This window comes from Eptatretus burgeri, chromosome 12 (assembly GCF_056783735.1).
Source record: "Eptatretus burgeri isolate ZD-2024b chromosome 12, Ebu_testis_v1, whole genome shotgun sequence".
Taxonomy (NCBI): Eukaryota; Metazoa; Chordata; class Myxini; order Myxiniformes; family Myxinidae; genus Eptatretus; species Eptatretus burgeri.
The window spans coordinates 68,776,017-68,789,567 of record NC_140972.1 but is presented as its reverse complement, the minus strand read 5'-3'; the positions used below and the strand labels follow the sequence as shown (position 1 = coordinate 68,789,567).

The 13,551-nt window shown below is 44.0% G+C and overlaps 1 protein-coding gene across 1 annotated transcript; it reads right to left on the bottom strand.

The window, feature by feature from the left end:
• Positions 1-2,691: 2,691 nt before the first annotated feature.
• Positions 2,692-9,866, bottom strand: LOC147015848 (uncharacterized). Its single transcript, XM_085849125.1, has 7 exons — positions 9,801-9,866; positions 8,528-8,688; positions 6,742-7,286; positions 5,190-6,682; positions 4,824-4,893; positions 3,788-3,951; positions 2,692-2,983 (listed from the first exon to the last, which is right to left on the bottom strand). The coding sequence occupies exons 1-6, from the start codon at positions 9,864-9,866 to the stop codon at positions 3,806-3,808; spliced, it is 2,481 nt and encodes an 826-aa protein (XP_085705251.1). The 3' UTR covers positions 2,692-2,983; positions 3,788-3,805.
• Positions 9,867-13,551: the final 3,685 nt, after the last annotated feature.

Genomic DNA, 13,551 nt, shown 5'->3' with positions numbered 1-13,551 from the left:
TATATCAAGAAATTCTATAAATCACATTGTGAACACTGGATATATTGACGTCCCAAAGATCCCTCACTGAAGAAACTTTGCGCGGAGCATGGTTTTGGTGAGTTAATATTGAAAATAGTGTGAAACTTTCACATTGGAGAGATGTTATGGCCGCCTCCACATGCTATGGCCGCTTCCACATGCTATGGCCGCCTCCACATGCTATGGCCGCCTCCACATGCTATGGCCGCCTCCCAACACCACTCACACAGCCGCCTACGCACACTCCACACACACAGACAGGATTGGTTCGAGAGACACACATGCTCTCTCAGCTGCCTCGCCTGGGTTCGAACCCTGACCAAGATATAAACTGTCATCCCGGTGTTTGACAGGCACAGTGATTCATCAATGTGTGTACCCACCCTTGGTTGGACATTAAGCTGAGCATCCCACCTGCCAGCATTAGTTGGTGGACGTTGAAGATCCCAAAGTGTCCTTTGTGAAGACGAGGTGAGCCATCATCAGCACCATGAACAAATTCCAAATCCTGCCCAAACCAGCAGAGGGCATTGCATCACTGACATAGTTATGCCGTCAGCCAATGATGCTACCCCACAACTTTGTGCTGCATATGAATGAAGAAGGACTGAACGAGTGGACGATTCCCCCAGTACATTTTGTGTTGTGTCCATTTGATGAGATTTCATTTTCTTCACAAGGAGATTTTTACCACAGATGGTTTTTATTGATTAATTTGTATAAACAGAAATAGAACATTTATTCAATTCAATCATAATAAAATATTCATAAAGATTTGCTGAACATTTTGGGAGAAAGGTTATGAAGGATGGTTGATATCATGAAAGGGAGTTGGAGATGAAAAGATGGAGGTGTTGGATGAAGATAACACTGTTGAAGGCCATAAAGATAACACTGAGCATGGACTGGACATATGATGAGATAGGAAGGATAACGAAAGAGAGGTTGTGGAAGGAACAATGAAAATGAAATGATAGAGGGAGCCAATGAGAAGCATGTTGACGGCCATTCAGAAAGTCTCCAGCTTGACTCATTTTATGATTTGTTCAGACCCAATAAATATCGATCGTCGATCGATGCACTCTTGTTTTTATTTATTTATAAACAACCTTTTGTTTATTTTCGCAAGACCTCTGAACAGAAGTCTAACTATGAGTTGGTCAAATGAAAGGACTGAAATCAGAGCAATAAGTCAAATAACTCTATAAGAAAGGTCCAAAGGGAATTCATGAGGACGTGGCGTTCACACTGGGAGATGATGTCCCTTCATGCGCCACTGAAAAATAACAACTGGGCAACTAAATTTCTTTGAGAAAGAAACGGCACTGAGTCTGAGCCAAGATAATGATGTCCCAAAGAGGCAACCACACTCGAAGAAGTTGATACATTCCACAGCTTTTGACCAACAACGCAAGATGAACAGGAACGTTGGTGAGACCGAGTCCAATCACTGGGTCAGGGCAGTCCATCCTCACCGAGAATCAGATCTGGATACTAGAATTTTATCCATCATGTGAAAGTTCTCAGTGAGATGGGTTCCCAGGATATTGACTGCTGATTTGAAGAGAGAGTGATTTGACCTCCAGGGAAAATTTTAAACAGTTTAAAACAAACGTCGAGGGCGTCATGAACACGATTGTGATTCAGGAAGAGTTATGGGTTCACTGCTTTGATCTTGAGACCAAATAGCAGAGCATGCCGTGTAAGCACACATTGTGCCTACGGCCGGATTAAGACGTTGTGGGGCCCTCGGCCATTTTAAATGTTGAAGGCCATATCCAATGCCCTATTTGTCTATTCACATTCAGTTTTGTAGAGATTGGTGAAGGCTTCATCCAAAAGCCCTAGGTGTGGGGCCCTTCAGATGGTGCCCGAGGCCATGGCCTGTCTGGCATGTGACTGAACCCGGCCCCGATTGTGCGATGAACCCTTGTTGCTCGTCTTACCTCCCTGGAAGCACAACAACATTGAAGTGTCATCTGGAAAGGTTGTGGCTACTTTTTGTGGGATTGCAGCGTCAAGGCTCTCATGACTCTCCATTTCATCAGGTGAGAGACATTATATTGAGGATTCCTGTGCTGATGAACTGCCACAGTTGTAAGATGCTACAAATAATGAGGAAATAATTTCAGAGGTTGAGAACATTCTGAAAAAGCAAGGTCAGGCTTGTAATGTACTGAAATGGGAGATGCTTAGCAGGCAGACACGATGCGGAGGAACAGTCGAGCCGGGCTGTGTTGCACAAGTGCGAGCGCGGGCGTACTGTGCCCGCGGCTCCCCTTTATTCCGTATTCGGCACACTCCCGAGCCGGGCGACTCCAGCATTACTACGACGCCTCAGGCGGCGCGCACACCTCATATCCCTTGCCGATACACTGACCACCACGACCACTCCTCCCATCATCACGCCCATCACGCATCATCACCATGCCCTTCCCCGTAGGCCCGCAGACTCCACCACAAGGCTGTTTACTAATCTCCTTGATCAAGATGCAACAGAGATGGACGAACTGCAATTATCTCAAGGGAGACAATGTTGAAAATAAATAATGTTTTTTTTGGTCAAACAAGAAAGTGAACACCCGTCGTTGAACTGGAATAACTGAAGGGTGGAGGTTTGGATGTGAGAGTGAAATGAGAAACCAAGGTTAGAGAAACATGGAAAGATGCTCATGGAAAGGAACCTTTATTCAGGAAAAGTTATGAGAAGAGAATTTTTCAATAATTACACAATGAATGTTTTAAGGACAGGATTTGAATGAGATCTTGATTGAAGTTGTTTACATGGAATCTGCAGGTGGGTTTGGTTATCTGGTTGGGGTGAAGGATGTTGGGAAAAAAACAAATCGGATTTCTGATTGACCAAGTCCTTGAGTCAATGAGGTGGAGGAGACCATGGTCACAGTTCAGACTGGAGATGATTCAGCAGAATATTTGAAGTCAATCCAGATGATGGCAGCAGCTAAATGGAGGGAAGAAATGTAAATACAACGTTCGAGTTTAAATGTGTTTGTTATTACAGTAATGAAGTCACACACGATGTACAGTAATGAAGTCATCAAAGATGTACAGTGATGAAGTCACGCATGACGTCCAGTAATGAAGTCACACATGATGTACAGTGATGAAGTCACACATGATGTACAGTGATGAAGTCACACATGATGTACAGTGAGGAAGTCACACATGATGTACAGTTATGAAATCACACACGATGTATATTAATGAAGTCACACACGATGTACAGAAATGACGTCACACATGAGGTACAGTGATGAAGTCACCCATGATGTGCAGTAATGAAGTCATCCATGATGTACAGAAATGACGTCACGCATGATGTTCAGTGATAAAGTCGTGCATGATATTCAGTGATGACGTCACACGTGATGTAAAGAAATGACGTCACGCATGATATTCAGTAATTAAGTCATGCATGATATTCAGTGATGAAGTCACACATGATGTACAGTGATGAAGTCTCACATGATATTCAGTGATGAAGTCTCACATGATGTACAGTGATGAAGTCAAGCAGCGAACACCAAGGGTTAATATCTGCAGTTCCCTTCATGATTGGCATTGATTGTATAAACCAGGGAGAGACTCCACCTGTTTGATGGATTCACTCAACTTATTAAATTCTCTACACTTGGAATTATTTATTTCTCATCATGGTATTTTGAACAAGGAAGTGACAGATTGACAAACATGGACACAAAAAGGATCCAGGTGATGAAATCAGTCCATCGAGTGTTTACCGTACCTTAGTTCTGGAGATTGTTCATTTGAAAAAGCTTGAATCAGCCATCTGCATGAGCCTGGTGAATCGCTTTGCATTCCTGGAGAGCTTGCATGAAGGAGTGATGAGGGAATCACAGCCAAACATGGCATCTTCCTCTCCAGCTGCCATAAATATGACTTCTTCCTCTGCACACACATCAACAAAAGGAAGTCAAAACCACTCAACAGCATTGTCATCATCATCTCCATCATTGTCCTGCCTTCCATCACAACCCTGGAATGAATGAATATCTATCTATATCTATATCTACATCTCTCTCTCTCTCTCTCTCTCTCTCTCTCTCTCTCTCTCTCTCTCCTCTCTCTCTCTCCTCTCTCTCTCTCTCTCTCTCTCTCTCTCTCTCTCTCTCTCTCTCTCTCTCTCTCTCTCTCTCTCTCTCTCTCTCTCTCTCTCTCTCTCTCTCTCTCTCTCTCTCTCTCTCTCTCTCTCTCTCTCTCTCTCTCTCTCTCTCTCTCTCTCTCTCTCTCTCTCTCTCTCTCTCTCTCTCTCTCTCTCTTTCTCCCTTTCCCTCATTTTCTACATTTCAGTTCATGTTTTATTTCACTTACAAGGGAATTTCTGCAATTTGTTCCATCATTCCTGTGCTTCATACAGAGCCCACAAATCCCCACTTACTGTCCGAATTAAAATAACGAAACCTCATCTGATGACGTAGAAGTGAACCATGATGGAGTGCTTCATGGAAGAGAGCTCAAGTCTTTCATCACTGAATGAAAGTGCGTTTTAATAAAAATTTCGATTTTTCAAACAATTGATTTTAATGAACATCCAGGTGTTCACAATGACTACTGTGTGGAATCGCTGACACTCATCCCAGACTTCCACCAATTGTAATATTTGTTTGGTGCTTGTCTGGCTTCAAGTGAAGCAAAATATTGATTTGTTTTCAACACTTCTGAAGCACAGACGAAATGGGGCATGATGGAGGTGAGGAATATCTAATTTAGACAAAGTTTCGGATAACGTGTATTGTAAGGTAAGATGCTTGGTAACTTACGTTCCATCCGGTAGGATGGTTTGACGTATGATGGTGGCGGAGGAGGGAACGGGCGTCTCTTCTGAGGGGTCTTTGGAAAAACAATAAAAATAAGAAAGATTAAATACATTGATATGTTCATCAGTTTGATAACTTGTTCAGGATGTGGCACAGAATGAAAATCACTGATAAAACAGGTAATCAGTGAAAAGGTCAATTCGTTGATCTAATCCAATCAAGGGGAGTTAAAATACTTGTGATTTATCCTGCGTGGAGATGACCGTGCCAATAAGTTACCTTTCCCACCAAAATTATAATCACAATTATCTCTACAATTGAGGATATTATTCTTCGTCAAATCAAGTGTTTACCTGTAAGAATGCTTACCTGTTGAAGGTCCTGAATATGGCCGGGCCCCTCAACACCATGCTGCTTCTGCTGCTGTTGCAGCACTTGATGAGAATGAGGCTTCTGTTCCTGCTGGAACCCTTGAACAACATCTTGTGTTTGCTGTTGCTGCTGTTGTGGCTTGCTATCATGGCGAGGATTATGTTGTTGTGGCTTGCTATCATGGCGAGGCTTCTGTTGTTGTGGCTTGCGATCATGGCAAGGCTTCTGTTGTTGTGGCTCACTATCATGGCGAGGCTTCTGTTGTTGTGGCTCGCTATCATGGCGAGGCTTCTGTTGTTGTGGCTCGCTATCATGGCGAGGCTTCTGTTGTTGTGGCTCACTATCATGGCGAGGCTTCTGTTGTTGTGGCTCGCTATCATGGCGAGGCTTCTGTTGTTTTGGTTCGTTATCATGACGAGGCTTCTGTTGTTGTGGCTCGCTATCATGTCGAGGCTTCTGTTGTTGTGGCTCGCTATCATGGTGAGGCTTCTGTTGTTGCTGTATCACACCAACACCATGGGGTTTCAGTTCAATTTCTGTACTTTTCTTTTCTGCCCGTCTTTGCTTCTTCATTTGTTTGTTGAATTTTTTTTCCTTTTCTTTGAGCAGCTGTTTCTCTTGCTGCTTCACCCGTTGTTTCTCATTCCAATTTTGAGACCACTCAATGACATTCTCATTCCGTTTTTGCTGTCGATGCAGTTTCCAGTCAGCAATCTTTTGCACATGTTCTGCCTCCTCTGCATCAACATTTGCTTCTGCCTCCTCGTTGGTCTCGTCAGATTTTTGACAAGGTTTTTTGAGTTCTTGATCAGTTACTGTCTCTTTTTTCTGTTCCACTCGTCTCTGTTCTTCCTGTCCTCGTCCTCTCTGTTCTTCCTGTTCTATTTGTCTGTGTTCTTCCTGTTGCAGTCGTTTCTGTTCTTCCTGTTTGAGTCGTCTTTCTTCTTCTGCACTTAATCTCAGTTGTTCCTGTTCAAGTCGTTTCTGTTCTTCCTGTCCTGGTGGTTTCTGGTTTTCCTGTTCTCGTTGTTCCTGTTCTTCCTGTTCTCGTCGTCTCTGCTTTTCCTGTTCTACTCGTCTCTGTTCTTCCTCTCTTAATCTCCGGTTTTCCTCTTCTCGTTGTCTCCGGTTTTCCTGTTCCACTCGTCTCTGTTCTTCCTCCTCTCGTCGTTTTTCCTCCTTCCCCTCACTTCGCCAAACCTCTTGTTCCCGAGAGTGCACATCTTTTTCCCTCTTGTAAATCTCCTGCTCCAGCTGATGTACCTCTTTCTCTCTCCGGAACAACTCTTCCTCTTTTCTTTTTTTGGTCTCTAAAAATCGCTCTTGCCGACCACGCTCCTCCTCTTCTCGTTGGTTCAACATTCTCTCCATTTTCTCAACATCCTTTTCTCGTTCTCTAATCTCTTCCTCTTGCCGGCATGTCTCAATCTCTCTATGTTTTATTTCCCCTTCTTTTAACATCTTCCTTTTTCGAATTGAACCCGTTTTTCCTGCTCCATTCCCTCGAGTTCAGAAATCCCTTTCTGTAATTTCTCCACCATGTACTCACTCTTGAGAACCTCTTTCTCTTTTCGTTCGATCTCAAGCCATGCACGTGTATGCTCCTGATACACTGATTCCCTCCATTGCACAAATTTTTGGAATTCTCTCCGATCTTCCTCCTCTATTTGCCTCCACTCTGCCGTCTTTCTTTTCTTTAGCTCTTCATTATGTTTTTTTATCTTCTCCTCTTCATCTTTTTTTCTCATTTCCTCTTCCTTGCTTTTCCTCTGCTGTTCTTTTTCGATTTCGTTCTGCTTTTCTTTCTCTTTCGTCCATTCCTCTTCCTCATATTTTTGTTGCACAACTTTTTCCTGAACTGTTTGCTCTCCAAGCTGAACTAACAGTTCTCTTTCTTTCAGTTCTTCCTCTTTTTGGTGCAACTTTTCCCCCATCTCCTGTAGTTTTTCATTCTCTCTCTGCCACAACATCATCCTCTGATCCTGTTCCTTTACATCCTGCAGCTCCACTGTTTCTGTTTTTGGAACCTCCTCGAGCAACGGCTGCTCTTTCGTTCCAATTTTGTTCTTTAAATGTTTGCGGCCACATCCAAAACTGCAAGAAACAGACACAATACTTATCAGTTTGAGCTAAAATGAAGTCCAGTAACTATTATATAATGTGAAGTGTGGTGTCTGTCCATATGTTTGTAAGGTCGCACGTTCGGCTGTCTCCCATTTCTAGCGGTCCCTTCTCACACACTGCGTTTCAAAAGCTCCACATGCAGGCAAAGTTTAACGTTTAACCGGAAGAAATGCATGAAGATATGACCTGGGCTGAAAGGATGGCCTCCAGGAACGCACACTTGACTCGAAGCTGTCTCACTAGCCTGGGTTAGCATCCTGAGTGTTTCACCGACTGGGTGAATAATCAATGTGTGTGCCGTTCCTCCGATGTACGTTAAACTGGGTGTCCCGTCTGCCATCAGTTGATGGACGTGAAAGATCCCCACGGTGATGTTTGAGAATGAAGTGTGGGCGTGCTATTGGTGGCAGTATGGCCAATTTACAAATTCCTGCCAAAACTACTGCTGGGAAGGCAATGGCAAAACATCTCGTGTAACCCTTGCTCAGGATCCTGCTTAGGCAGTGACACCGATGCTCCACGTGAGTATGAGGATTATCAAAATGTTGAACAAACCAAATGTCAGCGTTGTTAATAACAGGAACCTTTCCTAAAATTCTTAAGATCCTGAAGACCCCCATGACCTTTCAGACCCCCAAATAATGATAAAATCCCAAAGAACATCAAGATCGCTCAGTGCACCAAAACCGTAAAGACCCCCATGACCCTTGAAGACCCTTTAGACCCCTTCACCTTTTGGAACCCATTAACCATTTCACCCCACAGAAACTTATAAACCTTTACTTCCCTGAAGTCCCTTTGGACCCCTTGGACCTTCACACAATTTGGACCCTTTACACCTTTCAGACAGATTTCACAATTGACAACTTCGAGCTTTAGACCAGTTAACCTTGTTAGAACATTTTTACAAGCCTGAGAAACTGGACCCTTTCAACCCCTTCGACCCTAACTTCAATTGGAACATACCCTTTAGACCTGAAAACCATCGAGAACCTTTTAAACACACACCACACAAACATCAACAGTCTTCTTGAAAACACAGACTTCACTTTTTCAGCAACAAATGTTCAAACTCGACCCACCCAGAGGGTGGGTACTCTGCTCGTTATTTGTGAAAATTAAATGTAAATTCGTTTAAAATTCCTGAGCGATCTTGTCCCCTTGGATGAAGGAATTATAATATTGATGAAAATGTCACTTGTGTTCCTTGCCAGTGAACGTGGGGCTTTTTATTGTGCCTCTTCTTAATATTGAAGAACGACGATGGTCGAAACGATATCACCACCACAAATAAGAAGATGGCAATGGAGACGAAGACCACATCACAAAATGTGGAGATCGGTGGTTCCTCCGCAGCCTCATTCTGGTAAATCTATGGACATGGAAAAGGGCAGGGACAGGAGAAAAGTTTATTACATTTCAAATTAAACTAAACAATATATTTACAATTATTTAACAGAATCCAAAACTTCGTGACAAAGAACAAGATGTTGGTGAAATTTTTTTTTTCGAGTACAAACACAACGGGTCATGGAATGTATGAGAATTTATCATTTGTTAAAGATAAGGGGTTAGACCCAACTTTTCAAGGTACATTTCATCATCATCATCCTCATCATCATCATCATCATCATCATCATCATCATCATCATCATCATCATCATCATCATCCCGTTTTCAATCCTCTCCAGCATGAAGGTGTCATTTTACTCACACTGGGTACATTCGTTTTGTGACCATGTTTGACAAGAACAGTTTTGTAAAAGGGTTTGAAAGGAATTTGTGATTTGTTCAGAATGCTGGTGATAACTCGCCGACTCTTTGTGAGAAACACCGTGGGATCTTTAACGTCCACCAATGAGTAAAGTGTCCCCTGAAGATTCCTCCATCGACTAGACCATGAAGGACCTTCTTGAAGGGAAAATTCCAACTTTGCTTGGTGAGTAAAGTTAACCCAAAACCTGCAGTTTCTAACTAAAGATAAACTCTCTTTTGTATTCCTCATCACATCCTCATGGCAATGAGAGATCGCAACCATTGAAAGGACAGACAAGGAAGATTAAATATGGCATTTAAACTGTGCACCAACACACACTGGCCTACTCCTTTTTAAACGCTACTCCAGGAATCTTTGACTTCTCCCAAAGATTGCCATTGGACAAGACAGCCATCTTAATTTGGTCTCTGAAGGGAAAGAACGTTAAGGCGGCTGTCCTAATTGTGACGGAATATTCTGGATCTGGTGCACAAGGATGACAGCTTTTATAAATGGATCCGATTACAATGGAATTAAACTCGGATAAGACAAAAGAAAATGTCCCAAACAGGTTCCCTGTAAAATCACAAATGTATCCGGTTTACCAACTTGAAAAAGTACCAACGTGTGACAGTTTGTGTGTACCTTTCCCCGAGGGTATCTTACAAATCCCCACTTTCGTGTTGAGTTCCTTCCCGAGTCCGTCATCTCTTACAATCCCCACTTACCTGCTGCGGAGGTCGCGATGTCCCACCGACGACGACCAGCACGAAGAGCGCGATAAGAAGCAACATCTCTGCCGTCCGTCGATCCTCCAACTGACGTTTCAACAATACGTCTCTACCTTATGTATTGTTGGAATTGTCATTGTGACGTCAAACAACCTCAGTGACGTCAGTGTTCCTGGTGTTTGAAGAGAACGAATTGATCGGATCGGGATACAGAAATGGAGAATTTATTTTAATTTTTAACTCATTCTTCACCATTCAGAGATGGGGTCAAAACGATATCTGGCACGATATCCCAAAAAGTTATATGGACGGACTATGTCCAGTAATGTCACGTGACGTTGAGAAACCGGATCGTGTAAAATGTCCACTGTGACGTCATCGACAGGTTAACCGTCCCACACCTTTTGACATGACACCATTTGAGTCCCAAAATGAGTGGTAAATGAAATACACACATGTTACCATGGTAACCAAAACTATAAATAACACTCACACGTCACACTCACTGAATCTCACAATGAAGAATCAACTCCCAGGATGAGTTCATGTCAAACCAGCGATTTTACACAAAACTGGATATTTTAATAAATAATGTGGCATGGTTAACGTCATCGATTCACTTCCTGTTCTGTTTTCGGTTATTATGGCTGTTGTAATGTTAATATACAAGGTACTGTAATGATCTGCAATCCATGGAGACACGTCACAGGATGTGACGTGCCATGTGGGCGGAGTCTGGCGGGGTGGGTCTTCACCAGCGGGTGACGTCACTGGTAGTCAGATTCTCATTGGCGGTTAAAAAACAAACAAAAAACTAAATGTTTCCTTCAAAGATGATCAGAAAGATCGAGAGCGGGACCAGTACAACAGGGCCTTGTGATGGAGGGTTCTCTCATCGAGTGGAGATAACATTCCCTGATAATTATGATTCACTGTGATTTCAACATTTGAATGTTCAAAATTAAGTTTATAAACTGTGGTGGAATTAAAGAAGAAGAAGACAAAACCGCACCACGTGACGTGTGACTTGCTTGTGGAGCAATCGCTGACAAACTGCTCTGATGAAAGGACGGTCCCTCGGTTCTTGTCGTTGACCGGCGTTGTCGTCCATTGAGGCTGAAAGGGTGAGAGTTGAGAGTGAACCTCGCTCTGTGTGTTTGCTGGTTAATTATTATTATACTTGGCTGTAGTCGATTGTTGATTAACCTTTTTGTTTGTGTTTGTGGAGATGGCTTCAATCAAGCAAATGAAAGCCGAATTCAAACCAGAGGCCTCTCTCTCTCTCTCTCTCTCTCTCTCTCTGTCTCTCTGTCTCTCTGTCTCTCTGTCTCTCTGTCTCTCTGTCTCTCTGTCTCTCTGTCCCTCTCCCTCTCCCTCTCTCTCTCTCTCTCTCTCTCTCTCTCTCTCTCTCTCTGTGTCTCTGTCTCTGTCTCTGTCTCTGTCTCTGTCTCTGTCTCTGTCTCTGTCTCTGTCTCTGTCTCTGTCTCTGTCTCTGTCTCTGTCTCTGTCTCCTTCTCCCTCCTTCTCCCTCCTTCTCCCTCCTTCTCCCTCCTTCTCCCTCCCTCTCCCTCCCTCTCCCTCCCTCTCCCTCCCTCTCCCTCCTTCTCCCTCTCCCTCTTTCTCTCTCTTTCTCTCCCTCATTCATTTCAATTTAATTCGCTTGATTCCTTTGATTGCTTCAATCGACCATGGACAAGATCTTCAAACCAGAGAAGTTCGATGTGGACCCCAACCCCGGCCACGCGGAGATGAGGTGGTGTCATTGGTATCGCACCTTCTCAAACTATCTGACGATCATTGAAGAACTTCATGTGGACAAACTGGCCACACTTATAAATCATGTCTCGCCACTGTATACAGTAATCCCTCGTTTCTCGCGGGGGTTACATTCCAAACCTCCCTGCGCTAATTGAAAATCCGCGATGAATGGACGCCTCCCCAAAAAATCGACTCGTCTGGTCTGGTCGGTTTGGGAGTGATTGGGTTTGAGGTGTCTGAGATCGACTCATCTGGTCTGGTCGTTTGGGAGTGATTGGGTTTGAGGTACCGGAGATCGACTCGCCTGGTCTGGTTTGGTTTGGGAGTGATTGGGTTTGAGGTGCTGGAGATCGACTTGTCTGGTCTGGTCGGTTTTAAGGTGCTGGGTATGAGCAGTGCTCGTCCAACGGCGGCAAACCTTTTTCCTTCCCGAAGCATATATCGAGCACCTTAACCTTCTCCTGGAGCATCCCAGGACCTTCCTCTGGCGCTTCGGTTCCTTGCCAGAATCCTTAGAAGGTGCAGGGCGTTTGGGCAGCATCGTGGGGCTTGGAGAAAAAAACGTACAAAATATTTGAAGTTCACAAGCGAAACTTTGTCAAGTGCATTGTGTGACTGGTCGAGCGCCACGCATTATAATTTGTTGCTTAAATAATTTATATTTTATACATTATTACCGTGATGCACCATGGGAATCCACAGAAAAAATTAGTTTCGTTTCAAGGGAAAACCCGCGATGAACCGTGGGCGCGAGAGGTGAACCGCGATGAAGCGGGGGTTGACTCTATTGACTTTTCTCAGAGTGTAATCTTGATGAAGATGCGATCGACGTGCTGCGGGCGATCTACATGAAACGCAAGAACGAGGTATACACAAGACATCTTCTCACCATACGCAGGCAAGAGGCTGGTGAGACAATCGATCGGGACGTGCAAGCTCTGAGACAGTTAGGCAAAGACTGCAATTTACAGGTTGTAACTGCCGAGAAGCATCGAGATGAAGCAACCCGAGAGGCGTTCATACAGGGGCTACGGTCTGCCCCCATTCGGCAACGCTTACTGGAAAATGCACGACTAGATATTGAAACGCTGTCGACCAAGCCCGAGCCATGGACGTGGCCCAGCAACAATCTGAGTCACCGGTCTTTCCATGGGTCACCGGTCTTTCCAATGCATGGGTCACCGGTCTTTCCAATGAATGCTGCTACCAAGGAAACTCAAGGAACTCCCAGAGTTACCCCCGAAACCGAAGGAGATAATTCCGGGAAATCAAACACCCCAACTTCGTTGAACTCCTCTGCAACCACTTCGGCTGGTAAATCTTTATTTTGTGGGTATAAAAGACACCCACGAAGCAAATTCCTGGCCAGTAATGCCACCTGTATCAACTGTGACAAGAAAGGACATTATGCCAAGGTATGCAAATCTACTCTTAAAAGAAATAAACCGACTTCAGCTGCCCTCTACTCTCAAAAGAAGGTAACCGCTGCTTCTCCGTGTAGTCTATCGAAAGCTATCATTAAAGTACGAATCGACGAGCATATTGCCAAGGCATTGATCGATACCGCTAGCTCTGAAAGTTTCGTCAACAGCTCACTAGCGAGAGACAGAAAATTAAAGATCTACCCGACCGACAATACGGTATGCATGGCTTCGACGTCACTACAGTTTAACGCCAGATGATACTGTAATGTTGAGCTGGACATAAAAGGCTACACATATCGTGAGGTAAAGGTCCTAGTACTTCGTGATTTAAGTGCAGATGTAATCTTGGGTCATAATGTCATCAAGCAGCACACTAGTATCGAAATACCCTTTGGCAGGGAAAAAATTCGTCTAATTCTAAATGCTCTGACCACCGCAGAAGTATCGCCCCCCCCCCGTCCCCCCTGCTGTTTGGAAACTTATCTTTGGACTGCAAACCGATAGCGATCAAATCACGACGATATGCCACTGCCGATACGAAATTTATCACTTATGAGACAAAGTGA

What these genes read in the sequence shown, in the direction of transcription:
- LOC147015848 (XM_085849125.1), bottom strand. Translation starts at nt 9,866, where the DNA reads ATGTTGCTTCTTATCGCGCTCTTCGTGCTGGTCGTCGTCGGTGGGACA. An exon ending in CATCGCGACCTCCGCAGCAG is followed by an intron (nt 8,689 to 9,800) that starts GTAAGTGGGGAT and finishes CCATGTCCATAG; the next exon opens with ATTTACCAGAATGAGGCTGC. An exon ending in AGAGAAAGAGGTTCTCAAGA is followed by an intron (nt 6,683 to 6,741) that starts GTGAGTACATGG and finishes GGAATGGAGCAG; the next exon opens with GAAAAACGGGTTCAATTCGA.